The 15,856-nt window shown below is 36.9% G+C and overlaps 2 protein-coding genes across 5 annotated transcripts in view; one reads left to right on the plus strand and one right to left on the minus strand.

Annotated features, from left to right (window-relative positions):
- SMURF2 (SMAD specific E3 ubiquitin protein ligase 2) overlaps positions 1-15,856 on the minus strand; it is a 115,443-nt gene that overhangs the window by 39,710 nt on the left and 59,877 nt on the right. For all 4 annotated transcript variants that reach the window (XM_070482068.1, XM_070482066.1, XM_070482067.1 and 1 more), the window contains exons 2-4: positions 15,793-15,831; positions 10,273-10,381; positions 2,146-2,279 (exon numbers count right to left, since the gene is read on the minus strand). In XM_070482068.1, coding sequence (XP_070338169.1) covers positions 2,146-2,279; positions 10,273-10,381; positions 15,793-15,831 — 282 coding nt within the window. The remainder of the gene's footprint in view (positions 1-2,145; positions 2,280-10,272; positions 10,382-15,792; positions 15,832-15,856) is intronic.
- The window catches only part of LOC139040101 (translation initiation factor IF-2), a 113,844-nt gene that overhangs the window by 36,366 nt on the left and 61,622 nt on the right, over positions 1-15,856 (plus strand). The window lies entirely within an intron of this gene.

Below are 15,856 nucleotides of genomic sequence, written 5' to 3' on the forward strand. Positions count from 1 at the left end.
TACAGCTATACGCCATCTATCTGCTCAAATCATGAACTGATAAAAGGAGGAGACTATATGTTAGTCTTCGTATTCTCCACTCCAACCTGATAGGACACTACATACATCAGGTGCTCAAAAAATGTTTGATAAATATATTACACACCAAAAAGGTCAAATAGAGTAATGCAATGGAACTTTACAAGCAGCAAAAAAGAAAAACTCACGCCCCAAAACTATAGCACCTGGCTACCTAGCCAAAAATACAGACATTTTTCCCTTTGCAAAATAAACAGACACTAACTACTAAGTCAGCTATACAGTGGACTTGTGCAGAACTCCTCCTCTCCTGTGCAGCCCTTCCAATGTGTCCTGCTCCCTCCGCCAGAAGGCCTTTGCCCTTACTTCTTAGATGATAGGATCCATGCCCTTTTCATCTTTATATCACCAGGGTTTAGAACAGTACCTAACATATTAAAGGTTCAATAAATGTTGGTTAAATTGAACCAGAAATAAGATCATACATGTGATTTATAAGTTTTCACTTTGCCTGCTGGGGTGGGTAATAAAACAGTTCATTTTTACATGCTAGACCTTTTTCCAATCCCAGTGTCTATCTTTTTTTTTTTTTTTTTTTGAGGAAGATTAGCTCTGAGCTAACTAGTACCAATCCTCCTCTTTTTGCTGAGAAAGACTGGTCCTGAGCTAACATCCGTGCCCATCTTCCTCTACTTTTATATGTGGGATGACTACCACAGCATGGCGTGCCAAGCAGTGCCATGTCTGCACCCGGGATCCGAACCAGCGAACCCCAGGCTGCCGAGAAGCAGAATGTGCACACTTAACCATTGCACCACCGGGCCAGCCCCAATCCCAGTGTCTTCTCTCTTCTTTTGGTTACCCTGGCAACCCAGAAATGTAAGAAATTCTCAGGTGCCTTTAAATTCTCCTGGTTCAGAACTTCTAGCTCAATTTTCTCCCTTTTTCTTTTTAACAGATCAGTATGTATGTATCTGGGCTATGGCATCCTGTTAATGTATTAAAAAGGATCATCTCTTAATATATCTAATATTCAAAGCTAAAGAGACTCTATTTTTTATTTACTAATTTCCTTAGCTATATTCTATGTGAATCTGCTTAGCACAGGCATTCAGGCTAAAATCTCATGACAATGGCTAGCAGTATATTTTATGTTATATAAAGAAGAATTCTGTAGAAACAACAAAAAAGTTCTGTTGAAAAAGTATTTCCATCTATGTCCCAATGGAAATACTCCCCAAAAGATGCTTTGTCACCTGGTTCCATGAATTACACATATGCTAAATCAACTTGTCAATCCAATATGGAAATCACTTCTAATGTCTTGATTTGGGTCTAATCTTCTAAATGCCCAGGTTGGTGAAAAACTGAGCTATAGCCAAGAAGTTAACACATCTGTCTTACACTCAAAATAATGTCTTATCTTTCTATAACTTTTAATTTTTTCACTGTAGTTTTTTTTTTTTTGAGGAAGATTAGCCCTGAGCTAACATCTGCCACCCATCCTCCTCTTTTTGCTGAGGAAGACTGGCCCTGAGCTAACATCCATGCCCATCTTCCTCTACTTTATACGTGGGATGCCTACCACAGCATGGCTTGCCAAGTGGTGTCATGTCCGCACCCAGGATCCGAACCAGTGAACCCCAGGCCGCCGAAGCAGAACGTGCAAACTTAACTGCTGCACCACCGGGCCAGCCCCTTCACTATAGTTTTATATATCATTCTTATTCACTAAAATTCCCTTCAATTGTCACCTTAAACATTCCAGTCACCTAACTAGAACTCACTTTATCTCATAAATCCACCAAAACCAGAGAAGGATGTCAAGAAATTTTTTTAAAAGGCATATACACTTTGACACCTTTATTTTCACTCTTCTGAGTATCAATCATTTCTTAGCACTCATAAATTCACTGGAAACTAAGCATCAGCTCTGATTCAGCTCTAGGATTCACATACTTAAAATGTTTCATTCTTTTTTTAAAGTCCACAAAATAAATTTAGACCAGGAATTTTCACCAATGTTTCAAATATATACAGGAAATTAAAGTTTTTGGACCCCTGCCTACCCTATAAAACACATATATATATATTTTTAAATTTTAAAAAGCACTAGTATCTACTTACAACCAGTGTCTTTGAGGCGGTTGATGGCATTGGAAAGAAGGCGAACACAACCAAGAAATCCAGCACCTTGTTTTTTATGGATCTTCTTGTGATTCCATACACTGATCGTAACTGAATCAGACTTTCCGATGTACCTAGAAAACAAAATGGCTACATGAGTAACCTGGCAATTACAAGTAGTTACTTTAAAAGTTTTCTTTTGTTTTCACAGTCTAAAGTCACAGATGTTTCAGAGCATGATGAGTTCATGCAAAATATGTTTTGAGTTCAATCAATCCACAGGACTGAATTCAGATTTTTAAAAAATCTTAAAAGTAAAATCTAAAAAGAATTTTTCATATATCCTTTATCACATCTGCCACTCTCAGACTGAGTAACAATTTTTGTTAGTAAAAAAACTATTTTAGTAGCTAGAGTCTAATAACACTATGGGAGTTTGTAATGATTATTTCTTTCCAAGAACAAAAATCTTACAACTTCTATCACTGTCACATTTTAAACACATTTCAATGACATGACCTACTACCTCAGAGAGTATTCAGTTCATTTTCAAGGGGCATTGTCAAGGCTGACAGACCAAAAATCTGACATACCTGTTATGTTTTAAAATGCTGCAGAACAAAAGCTGTTTGTAACGCTTTTCCCCTGCTTCTTTCCTGTATGCAGGCCTTGAGCGAGCAGGACTCTTGCAGATTTCACTTCACTGCCTGCAGACAAGCAGAGCAGGGAAAAGCGTTACTACACTCGTCTGTGCATATACCTGCAAGTATGTAAAAGCTCTACCACAGCCAATTGTTAACATGGTGTCAACCCATGCAAAAATATAATAAACAACTTAATTACAGCAGTAGAACCCTAACTAGATTTCACTGACTCTAAAAGGTCAAATTTTTGGTCCAGCAACCTTGACCTTAAAGTATCATTCAGTAAAGGAGTAATATCAGAAGAATTTACCTAGTATACAAAAAAGCCTTAATAATTTAAGTGAGGACTAAAACTTCTAAATGAGGAACACAGAAGCCACGTTGGAGCCCCTGGATCCAGCTGTGCTTAAAGCATGCCCACCCCTAGACTTTTAATTATGCAAGCTAATACATCAGTCCCTGTTTAAAAACGAAGACAGTTTGAATTTCATTTCTGTTGCTTGCAAATTAAAAGACGTAGATTAAACTATCATTTAGTACACATGCACCAATTTTCAAACATACCTAACAGACTTGGCTGTTAGTAGTAGTAGCCAAGTACTACCAAGTCTGTAGTAGATGTTAACTACTACGTGAGATGTCAAAATTCTAGAGCCAGAATCAAGTATGAAACACCTAAATCATCCCAAACCAAACATTAAAAAAAAAACAGACACATTAAATCAGTTTCCCAACTGGTAAGCCTTATTTACATGTATGCTAAAATATTGATTCCCTCAGGCCTTAGAACAGCCCACCACTGGCTTAAGCATCCTGTCAGGAGGCTGGATGTCAAGGTCCAGAAAGACCTTGAGAACATACACTGAAAACAAGGGAGCTTCTGTCAGCCTGTGTCCTTGAATGACTGTGTGACAGTGTCTCGCCTCCCTGCCAAATGGACTCTATACACAAAATACACTTGAAAATCTGGGGTTGTCTACTGTATCAGTTAACCTGCTCTAACCAACACAGGGGACAAATCATAAAAGGCCTTGTCTGCCATGGTATGAACTCTGGCTACTACTCCAAGTAAGACAGGAAGCCAGTGGAGGATCCGGAGCAGAGGAGTAACAAGATCTGAAAAACGTTTTAACAGGATCACTCTAGCTGCTGTGTTGAGAAAGACAGCAGCAGCAAGGCTTTTTGGAAAAGCAAGAGGCCCAAGGCAGGGGTCAGCGAACCCCAGCCTATGAGCCAAATCCAACAGAGCACAGGATATACTGTATAACTACTTTTTTTTTTAAGGATAAAAAATTTTTTAAGTTTTAAAGCTTACTAAAATAATTTAGAATGTCTACATCTCTCCCTTCACATTACCACTTTTGTAACATAAAGTCATCATTTTCTATGTGCTGGATTACCCCATAGTGTTGGAACTAGTCTGCTTGCCATTCTTCCTATTATAGCCCGCGTGTGCATTACTGGACATAAATCTAATCATAGCATTTCTCCACTTAAAATCTTTCATTGCTCCCCGTTGTCTTTAGGAGAGCATTCAAACATATTAATAGGTTTTCGAGGACCGTCATGAGCTGGCTCCTGCTCATCTTTTCCACAATCCCCTTACCTTATGTGAACTCTCCAGTGCTGCCTTTCTTAACTGTTTTCAGAGTGAGGTTCTCTTTCACCTCTGGGTCTTCACACAGACTGCTTTTGCTTAGAGCCTTCCCCCTTTTCCTTTTTCTAACTCCTACTTAAGGTCTAAGCCTAAATGCCAGTTTTTCTAGGAAGCTCTCCCCAACTCCTAAATCATGTAAAGAAGTTCTATGGGGGACAGCCCGGTGGCGCAGCGGTTAAGTTTGCACGTCCCACTTCTCGGCGGCCCAGGTTTCACCAGTTCGGATACCGGGTGCAGACATGGCACCACTTGGCAAGCCATGCTGTGGAAGACGTCCCACATATAAAGTAGAGGAAGATGGGCATGATGTTAGCTCAGGGCCAGGCTTCCTCAGCAAAAAGAGGAGGATTAGCAGTAGTTAGCTCAGGGCTGATCTTCCTCAAAAAAGAATAAATTAATTAAATAAATAAATAAAACAAGGAGGGAAAAAAAAGTTCTATGTATTTCTATAATATCCTAAACTTCCCCATATTCTTATCACACGGTTCATAATTTTCTATTTACTTGTTTTATATAACACTTGGCTATAAACTTGGAGGACTATGTCTTGTTCACTGTTGTAGCTGGGTCTCTGGCTGAATTAAATCTGATTGAAGCTAAAAGAAATAGCTTAAAATAATCTGATTAAGAACCCAAAAGCTTAGTTAGCTATATAGATAGCTTATTACAGCTTTGTTTCCAAAATTTCTAAAGGTCAAATCAAGTAATAAAAAATTTGTGACCCAGAATATATTTACTAAAAGCATCTAACATTTGAGAATTAACATGCCATGCCAGGTACTAGTCTAAGCACTTTACGTGTATTATCTCAATCTTAATATCAATCTTCTCCAGTAGGCAATATTGTTGTTGTTATAATATTATTTATGGAAATGGATGCACAAGGGGTTAGACGATGAGCTGATGATCACACAGTAAGCGGCAGAGTGGGATGCTAGGTAGTCTCATTTCTCCATGTCTACTTTTTTACTTCCCATTTATTTGCTTATTAAGTTAACTCGGAGTTACTGAGCCATAGCACTGAGGAACACACACAAAAGCATTATTCCTAGCTGTCTCCAGGTATCTTACTGTTGCAATGGAGATATGACATTTGTTCAAATGTGGTTTAGAAGGCAAAATCTAAACAACTGATCAGAGTCCACACTGAGTCTGGGTACTCTAGGGTCGTTCCAGAGCTAAAGGTCTAGTAGTAAGTAGGTGCGATGTTAGGCAGAGAAGTTTTTTGTTGTTGTTGTTTTTAATTGAGTTCATAATAGTTTACATCATTGTGAAATTTCAGTTGTACGTTATTTCTTGTTTGTCACTACCTAAGCACTCCCCTTCACTCCCTTTGCCCACCCCCCGACCCTCCTTCCTCTGGTAACCACTGAACTGTTTCTTTGTCCATGTGTTGTTTATATTCCACATATGAGTGAAATCAAGTGGTGTTTGTCTTTCTCAGTCTGGTTTATTTTGCTTAGCATAATTCCTGCCAGGTGCATCCATGTTGTTGCAAATGGGATGATTCTGTCCTTTTTCATGGCTGAGTAGTACTCCAGTGTGTGTGTGTGTGTGTGTGTGTGTGTGTGTGTGTGTGTGTGTGTGTGTGTGTGTGTGTGTGTGTGTACATCTTCTTTATCCAATCATCAGTCGATAGGCACTTGGATTGTTTCCATGTCTTGGCTATTGCAAATAGTGCTGCAATGAACATGGGGGTACATATGCTACTTTGGATTGTTGATTTCAAGTTGTTTGGGTAGATACCCAGTAACAGGATAGCTGGGTGATAAGGTATTTCTATTTTTAGTTTTTTGAGGAGTCTCCATACTGTTTTCCATAATGGCTGCACCAGTTTGCATTCCCAGCAGCAGTGTATGAGGGTTCCTTTTCCTCCACACCCTCTCCAACATTTGTGATTTTTAGTCTTAGTGATAATAGTCATTTTAACAGGTGTGAGGTAGTATCTTAGTGTAATTTTGCTTTGCATTTCCCTGATAATTAGCGATGTTGAACATTTTTTCACATGTTTATTGGCCATCTGTATATCTTCTTTGGAAATACGTCAGCTCATATCCTCTGCACAGTTTTTGATTGGGCTGTTTTTTGGTTGTTCAGTTGTGTGAGTTCCTTATATATTATGGAGATTAACCCCTTGTCAGATAGATGATTTACAAACATTTTTTCCCAGTTGGTGCGTTGTGTTTTTGTTTTGATTCTAGTTTCTTTTGCCGTGCAGAAGCTCCTTAGTCTGATGAAGTCCCACTTGTTTATTTTTTCTTTTGTTTCCCTTGTCTGAGAAGACATGATATTTGAAAAGATCCTTTTAAGTTCAATGTCAAAGAGTATACTACCAACATTTATCTTCCAGGAGTTTTATGGTTTCAAGACTTATCTTCAAGTCTTTGATCCATTTTAGGTTTATTTTTGTGTATGACATGAGATAACGGTCTACTTTCATTCTTTTGCATGTGGCTGTCCAGTTTTCCCAACACCATTTATTGAAGAGACTGTCTTTTCTCCACTGTATGTTCTTGGCACCTTTGTCGAAGATTAGCTGTCCATAGATGTGCAGTTTTATTTCTGGGCTTTCAGTTCTGTTCCATTGATCTGTGTGCCTGTTTTTGTACAGTACCATGCTGTTTTGATTACTATGGCTTTGTAGTACATTTTGAAGTCAGGCATTGTGATGCCTCCAGCTTTGTTCTTTTTTCTCAGTATTGCTTTAGCAACTCAGGGTCTTTGGTTGCCCCACATGAATTTCAGAATTCTTTGTTCTATTTCTGTGAAGAATGTCATTGGGATTCTGATTGGAATTGCACTGAATCTGCAGATTGCTTTGGGTAGTATGGACATTTTAACTACGTTTATTCTTCCAATCCATGTGCATGGAATCTCCACCTCTTTATGTCATCATCTATTTCTTTCAATAATGTCTCATAGTTTTCATTGTATAAGTCCTTCACTTCCTTGGTTAAATTTATTCCTAGATACTTTATTCTTTTTGTTGCAACTGTAAATGGAACTGTATTCTTGAGTTCCCTTTCTGTAAGTTCGTTATTAGAATATAGAAATGCAACTGATTTTTCTAAGTTGATTTTGTACCCTGCAACTTTACTGTAGTTGTTAATTATTTTTAATAGTTTTCTGATGGATTCTTTAGGGTTTTCTATATATAACATCATGTGGTCTGCAAACAGCAAGAGTTTCACTTCTTCACTCCCTATCTGGATTCCTTGTATTCCTTTCTCTTGTCAGGCATAGAAGTTTTGATGGGAGATCTAACATTAGTTTTTGTAGGTAAAGTTCAAGTGGAACATTTTGAAGAAAAGTTGAGGTTGATGAAGAGTGAAGTACAATGACTGTGAAGCTTAAAAGGCTAAAGACTTAGTCAATTATCAGGACAATTAAACATGTTTATAACATAAGAGATGTTGATAAAATGGCAGAAGCTTAGACAGCATGTGACAACTGAATTAGCAACCTGGAGAAAAAAAGAAACCTAAGCCTGCAGAGAGGAATAGAGAAGAAGCAACACTATCACTGCCCCAAAACCCCTGAAATATTCCCAAACTGTATGCCCAAGATACTCTGACAGTGATGGTGGGGCTGAAACAGAAGGATTGGGGCAAGTGTTTAAAAGGAACAGAAAGAACTCCCCAAATCCTTTTCCCACCCAGTTCACCCCCAATCCTAGCAGGAGGATCAAAGGTTTATCCTCTGAAACATTCTCTACTCAGGGACACTGGGCACAGCTGAGGGAGGAGGTGAAATTCCATAGTAAAAACAGGGGTAATAAGGAGAGGTTAATCTAGTGAATGGAGAGACCTCCTAGCATCCTTACAGTATTCAGCTCCAGAACAGTAGCACCCAAGAATATAGGCCCTAGGCAGGAAACAGGAGAATTCTGTGCAATGAAAATATCACAGTCACACCTGATTACACTAGTGAGTTGATCAGCTCTACCCATAGGCACAGAGCTTCCAATCAACATTTAAGTGCCTCACCTTCATCATGAAAGACAGACAACAAAATCAAACTAACAGAAAAGAGGAACTCTGAGAAAACAGACACAACGTAGGTAACAGAAGAAAACTACAATTAAGACTCACTTCTCTCATCAGAGAAGTTACTGCATCCAAGAAATAAGAGGAAGCTATGCAAAAGGGATATTCAGAAAGCAAAATGATGTTGGAAGTTAAAAATGTGAGAGTAGAAATTACAATTAAATAGGAATGCTGGAAAATAAAGTTGGGGAAACAGCCCAGATATTTCATCCTGGTTTATATATATATATATATATACATACACACACATACATACATACACACACACACACATATATAAAACATAACTCAATAATTATTTTATATTGATTATACGTTGAAATGAGACTATTTTAGATATACTGAATTAAATACAATATATTATTAATCTTAACTTCATCTGTTTCTTTTTATTTTTTCTTAATGTGACTACTAGAAAATTTAAAATTACAGACGAGCTCCCATTTGTGGCTCACATTTTACGTCTATTCGACAGTGCTGATCTAGGCCCAGAAGATAATGAAGCAATGTATTCAAAATTTGGGGGGGGGAGTGATGTCTCATCTAGAAGTCTGTACTCAATCAGTCAAGTAAAAAGATAAAACATATTTTCAGATAAGATCTCAAAATTTTTTTTCCATCTTTGCACTTTCTCAAGATGACAACAGAAGATAGACAGCACCAAAACAGGGAAGTAAACCAAAAAATAGGAAGTCATTGGACCTAGAAAAGACAAAGGAAATTCCCAACATAATGATAAAGGCAAGTCCCAGGACAGCTGTGCAGGTCTCTGAGAACCACCAGACCAGTCTGGAGCAAAAGACAGAGGCTCCAGGAGGGAGAAAACAAAGCCAATGGAAGTCCTCATGTAGCTGAACATATGCAGAGATGTTCAGTTCTGTAGGAGGGTTTAAGAACTAACTGATGAGACAGAAAACTAAACAGATAGCAAAATAAGATAGTTATTAACTTTAAAAAAACAAAAGTTGTCAAGAAAGGAAATGTAATCATTGCACATACCATATTTAATACAACTCAGTTACGAATATTTACATGCTCATAATAATGTAAACACAGAACAACAATCCAACCAAAAAGTTTCAAATAACTATTATAGGAGGGCGAGGAGAAAGGAAGGGGCATGTAGGTGTCATGCAGGAATGAGGGAAATCAGTTGTAAAAGCTAAATCATCTTCTATGGCAGGAAACTTCAAAATAATACCTAAAAAAAAAAATCAAGATGCTATAAAATAAGCATGACATCCAGAAACAGAAAAAATATCAGAATAAGTAGCCAAAGTTATTGAAAACAGCAACCTTGAGAATGTGTATCAAAAATAAGAATGGGGCAGAGAGCTGCACTTTCCCATTAAAAGCCTTACAGTATCATTCTCCTTTTTAAAAAGGTATATATGCTACCATGATTAAAATAAAATTTAAAAGAAAGAAAGAAATCATTCATATAGAAGCAAAAAAGAATGCCTATGAGTGTATCCCAATTCTGACTTCTGGTTTTATACTTATAATTGGCCTAAAGTGAATTAATACCTTTTTTAATTGAAAAAAGGAGGGGGGAACTGCTCAATGCTGTGAGCCAGTTTCACTTTGTTCTTCATAGGCTTAAGGGTACCTCATCCTCAAACTGCTATCAAAAAGCCAAAGTACCTTCCCACTGGGTTTTGTACCCCTCTGTGAAGCCCCAATTATACCACAGATAAGACTCAGATCATTTTCAGTCATTCCTTTCAAAGACTCTATCAAATAATATTGATTCTATTTCAAATTAATCACTTAAACCTACAGGTCATAATGCTGATTCCACTTTGGATCGAGTGTGTTCTTCACAGTATCTGTAGAATGGCATTGCCCAGATCCATCAACCACCACCTTAGCAAATGGATCAGGAAGTCCTGTGAAAAAAGGGAAGAACTTTTTTTTAATTAATATTTTGACATGAAAGATTAATTATATAAAGATTACCATTTGTTACAAAAGATTATTCCATTCTTTAGCTCTTTTTAAAAAGTTTAACATCTAGCTATAAATGAAAAGTGGTATATTTTAAAACTAAGATTAAAGTTAGTTCTACATTAAATACCAAAACTTACGTTTTTTCTTGTTCCTGTCCCAAAACATTCTCAGCATAAACTACCAAAGTCTAGAGGTTACCTCATAATGTGGAAGTCTTTATAGATCTTTACCAGCCCTTTGATCCCAGAAAGGTGAATGCTTAAAACATTCTTGGCTCTCTTTAGAGTTTTCCCAAGGTCTCCCTTAGCAGTTCATTTAAAGAAAGAACTGTTTAAAGGTTTTCACACAGGACCATGGGCTACAAAGAAATCAAGTTAGCCAAAAAGTTTTACTGAATAATTACCATGAGTAATGAGAAAATGAAACAAAAAAATCTAATACCTTGCCTTAAAAGAACTTACCATCTAACTGGGGAGATAAGAATGCCCTACATGGAGGTGGGGGTGGAGGGACACTTGAGAATAAACAAGTATTTGACTGCAATGATTCTAAAGAAAACACCTGTAATACTGTGTCAGGCACTATTCTAAATGCTTTACATATATTAAATCTCTTAATCTTCACAATAACCCTATGGGGTAAATACCACTATAATCTCTGTTTTACTGATAAGGAAACTGAAGACAAAGCAGCTAATTAACCAGCCCAAGGTCACACAGTAGTAAGCTGGCAGAGGTAGGATCTAAAGTTTAGATTCTAATCCCCTGCACGTACAGTCTGGCTCTCAATTTTATGCTCTTTAACCACTATACTGTATTATACCTCTCACTTACCATGTGGTTCAACAGTGAGTACAAGAGCTCAGAAAAACAAGAGAACAGTTTGAGTGTGAACAGTACAGAAAGGCTTGGGACTCCTTTGAGCTTTAAGGGACAAATAGGAAGAGCACCAAGGAGGGCATGACAGTATCCGAAGGGCTTTGAGGAGTTTAAACAAAGTGTTTGTGCTAAGGTGTAAAAATAAATACTACTGGAGAGATAAGATTGATCCAGTAAGAGAAGCTTAAAAGTCACAAAATAAGAGCTTGGAATGACTGAGGTAGATAATAGGGAGCCATTTTAGGTTCTTGAGCATGGCTGTAAATACGTTATATTTTCCTATTAGTGGTATTCAGGGTGGACCGGGAGAAGGGAAGACTAGAGGCACAGAGACCACCTATGAAGCTATTGTAACAACCCAACAGTAGGATGAGAAGACCCTGAAACTAGGAAAGTCACATGAAAAGGAAAAGGAAATGACAGTTAAAAGAATTACTCTGAAAGATCTAATATGAATTAGTAAGAAATTACTATCAAAGATGACATTACAGTTTTCAGGCCAAAGTATCAATGAAAACAGAGGTCCTTTTGACCAAAAAATAAAATAAAATAGGAGAAGAAGGTAGAACTAAATAAAACATTAGAGACAAAAATGACAATTTGGATGTTAGACATATTGGGATAGTGTAGATTTCCTACAGACAGCTAAAAATACTAGAACCAAATATTAGTAAGTGTTGATCACTGGAGAACCTTTGCACCTCGATATCTATGCTAATTTTTTTAAAAGTCAAGAATACTAATTTGCCAGGATTCAGGGCCAGACAGAGATCACCTAGGCAGTTTCCCAATTCTACGATCTGTCAACTTCAAATAAGTAAGAGAAGATCAAAATTTAAGTGTTAAATTTTAAATTAAATCGGGCATCAATCTATTTAACTATATTGTTCTCAAAGTTTAGTGCTATTCACATTATTTCAATAATCCCTAACCATCTGCAAATGTGTTTAATGGAAGACTACTTTTCCCTCTACCTTCAATAACATTAAATATCTTCTCCTGGGAAGAATCCACTCTTGTTCCCTTGACTCTACTATCTAAACAAATAAACATATAAATGTATATTTTTAAGAAAAACAGACAAAAATTACTTTTCCAGCTTTCCCTTTGGATGTTGTTTAACTAGTTAAAGAATTGAAGACTAGGAGAAACAACTTTTTCCACAACAAAAACACTGGCTTCTTGATCCTTAATGAAGTACGAAAAGTCTGAGTCCCATCCTTCTGTTTTCCTTCTGTTAAGCTCTCTACCTAATAAAAAAATACCTAGAGTTTCAACTTACCTGATATTCTACAAAAATTTAACGTGAGAGCCAAATCACTCTAATGTGGTCAAAAGTTATCAAAGTTTTCTGAAGTTAGTGAGACCTCTAGCGGTAAATATAAAGCGGTTAAAGCATTTTCTGTTTTTTTAAATTTCTCAATTCTCCCCATCATTGCTGAGTCATATAAAACAGCTGAAGTTCAAGAACTTCCTTACTAAACAAATGCACTTAATGAGCTGAAAATAATAATGGAAAAAAATCTCAACTTAAAAGTGAGTTACTGTGCAGAGAAAATAAAGCTTTTGTTTTTGATTGAGGGAAGGAAAAAAACTTCAACCAACCATCTTGGTTCTGAGTTAAGTTCAAATTGGCCCCTATAGAATACACCTTCACATAGTATCTTACTAACAAATATTTTACTTAAATTTGCATAAAAGAGAGAAAAAAATTTATACTAATGAAAACATTCTTTAAAAAAAAACAGATAATGGGGGCCGGCCCAGTGGCACAGCAATTAAGTTCACACGCTCCACTCTGGCAGCCCAGAGTTCACTGGTTCAACTCCTGGGCGCGGACTCGTGCACTGCTCAAGCCATGCTGTGGCTGACATCCCACATACAACGTAGAGGAAGATGGGCACAGATGTTAGCTCAGGGCCAATCTTTCTCAGCAAAAAAAACTCCACAGATAATGGCTAAATGGATAGATATGTGATAAACTTAATGGTAAAATCCAGATGGGTATTCACTGTAAAATTCTTTACATATTCCTATATGTTTGAAAATTTTCCTGCTAAAATTTTGGAGGAAGGGAGAAGTAATCTGTTTTTAAAGCCAATAAACTTGAAACAGTTCAAAAAAATGAATTAACAAAACTTTTCTCAGCAAGGGTAGATACCCTGGAATAAACAGTATTATCTCAAATTATACAAATTAATCTTACAAAAGACAACACATGGCAGCATATTTTTTCCTATAGTTAAAAATATATATATATATTTCACCAGCCTATAGTTATGCTTCATATTAAAATTTACTTTTCTCATTCAATACTAAACTGCATACTTAACTATATTTCACTATCAATGATAACTGCATTCTGATCAATAAACACACATTCTCACTCACATTTAATTAAAAGACTTATGAACTATTATTTAATTCTTTCTCTGAAATTAATGTGGGCAACTCTCAACTTATAAACAGATCATAAATAGATGTCAATCAACCACAGCGGGAGGACCTTCGCTAGTGGGAACCTGGGGGATACTTCCATCCCCTGAAGGCCTCAGGACCAGCGTTTCTGTTTCCCTTTCCACGGCCATCAAATGTTTCTTCCATTCTGGGTTTTAGAGATAGTCACACAGTTCCCCCTAATTTTCTTATCCCTGAAGCAAGCTCACAACTCAAGGATTTTTATTAATTTTTACTGCCTACACAAATGAAAAAGAGAAAGAATTTCCTTCTTTCCTTCTTTTTTTAACCTACAACTTAAGGACAGATGAAGATCATCTAAGTGATCATAATCGGCTCTCAGAGGTTTACAAAGAATTAAAGTAAGATTCCTCTAGATTTCCTCAGAAAACTGAGACAAGGATATCTGGATATTTTATTGGAGAAGCTGTGTCTTAGGACTCTGGAGGAAGGAAAAGAATTTGGGAAGGAACGCTGGGAGACAAAACTGAAGATTTTATCTTTAAAACCAGAGCAGATGTCTTGGAGGGTATAGAAGCAGCTCTAAGAGGGTGCATTCCTGACTTTCCGCCCTTTTCCTCTTGTCACCTGCCTATCCAATCCTATCTGCCACTGTGCAGTCCTACTAGGATAACTCTTACCCCAGATCAACCTTAAGAAGGGTAAAAAGAGTACACACTGGTCATTAGGTGACATGCAGTGGGGTGGAGGGCACATGGTACATAAGTTGGAGACTGCTTCTAACTTTCTTCTTAACTATGTACCAAATTATCCTATTTAATTGCTTTCCCATATAAGCACAGATACCATAAACTTTTTCAATTATATAATTCTATGTTATTTCACAAATTTTAATTCAGTTCTACTCTAGAAAGATTGGAAGTAAAAAATTTCAAGTAGAATGAATTAAGTAAGATTTAAAAATATATCAAGAGCTTCTTTTTTTTTTCCTTTTTTCTCCCCAAATCCCCTCAGCACATAGTTATGTACTTTTTTTTTTTTTCAGTTGTGGGTCCTTCTAGTTGTGGCAGGTGGGACACCACCTCAACGTGAAACGACAAGCGGTGCCATGTCCACTCCCAGGATCCAAACCAATGAAACCCCAAGCCGCTGAAGTGGAGCACACAAACTTAACCACTCAGCCACAGGGCCAGCCCCCAAGAGCTTATTTCTTTCAATCAAACCCTTGAAAAATTATCTAATGCCATATTAAATTAGCACACACAGCCAGTTTTTGCTGGTTGGTAGGACTTGAATTTAAAAATCTCATAAATTTTCTCTATTTCTAATTTCAAATATTTTACATATAAAATTTTGTTGGCTTAGAGTTCTTTTACTAAAACTTCTATCATTTTTACTCAATAATTTAAAGCTATTGTGAAGTATAATGTTACAGGGTAAAGACTTTAAACACACGTGAGGGGTACTTCCCACTCCTCCCTCACAAAACTTAATCCTAAATACAGCCACAAAAAAATTCACAACAGCTTGGCAAAGAGACTGCAAATATGGGAACCAAATGTCTGCTTGAGAGTCTGAGACATAACAGCACCTATGATCAAGTGTGGCAGAGATCTCTTTCCTACACTCTGGACATTCCAAGTAGGCTGAACGACTTTTCTACCTTCCAAGGAATCCTGAATGCATGGGTAAAATTTCCTATAAAACGTTAGAAAAGAAAAAAAGTGTTTACAAAATAATCTCAAACCTTTTTTGGAAGTCCAGTAGTATGTGCACACTTTCATTATACATTACACACGTCTACATTTACACACCTGCACACACACACATTTCACACAAATATATGGGAGGGTGGATAAAGGGAAAGGGACTGAGGCTAAAAAAGCACAAAATCCTCTAACAAATGTGATGTCAAAAGACTCTGAAACCAAAGCATTCATAAAACAACATTGAGTGTATTTCTAAACAGAGAAATCCCTAAACTAGACAATTCTGAAAATGCTATCTAAAAAAACCTACACACAACATACAAGATTTAAAGTCAATTTACTTACGGAAAAAATCCTTTTTCACCAAGTTTTTTGCACAGAGTACTGTAAGGGAAACAAAAAATACATG

This window comes from Equus asinus, chromosome 13 (genome assembly GCF_041296235.1).
Source record: "Equus asinus isolate D_3611 breed Donkey chromosome 13, EquAss-T2T_v2, whole genome shotgun sequence".
NCBI lineage: Eukaryota > Metazoa > Chordata > Mammalia > Perissodactyla > Equidae > Equus > Equus asinus.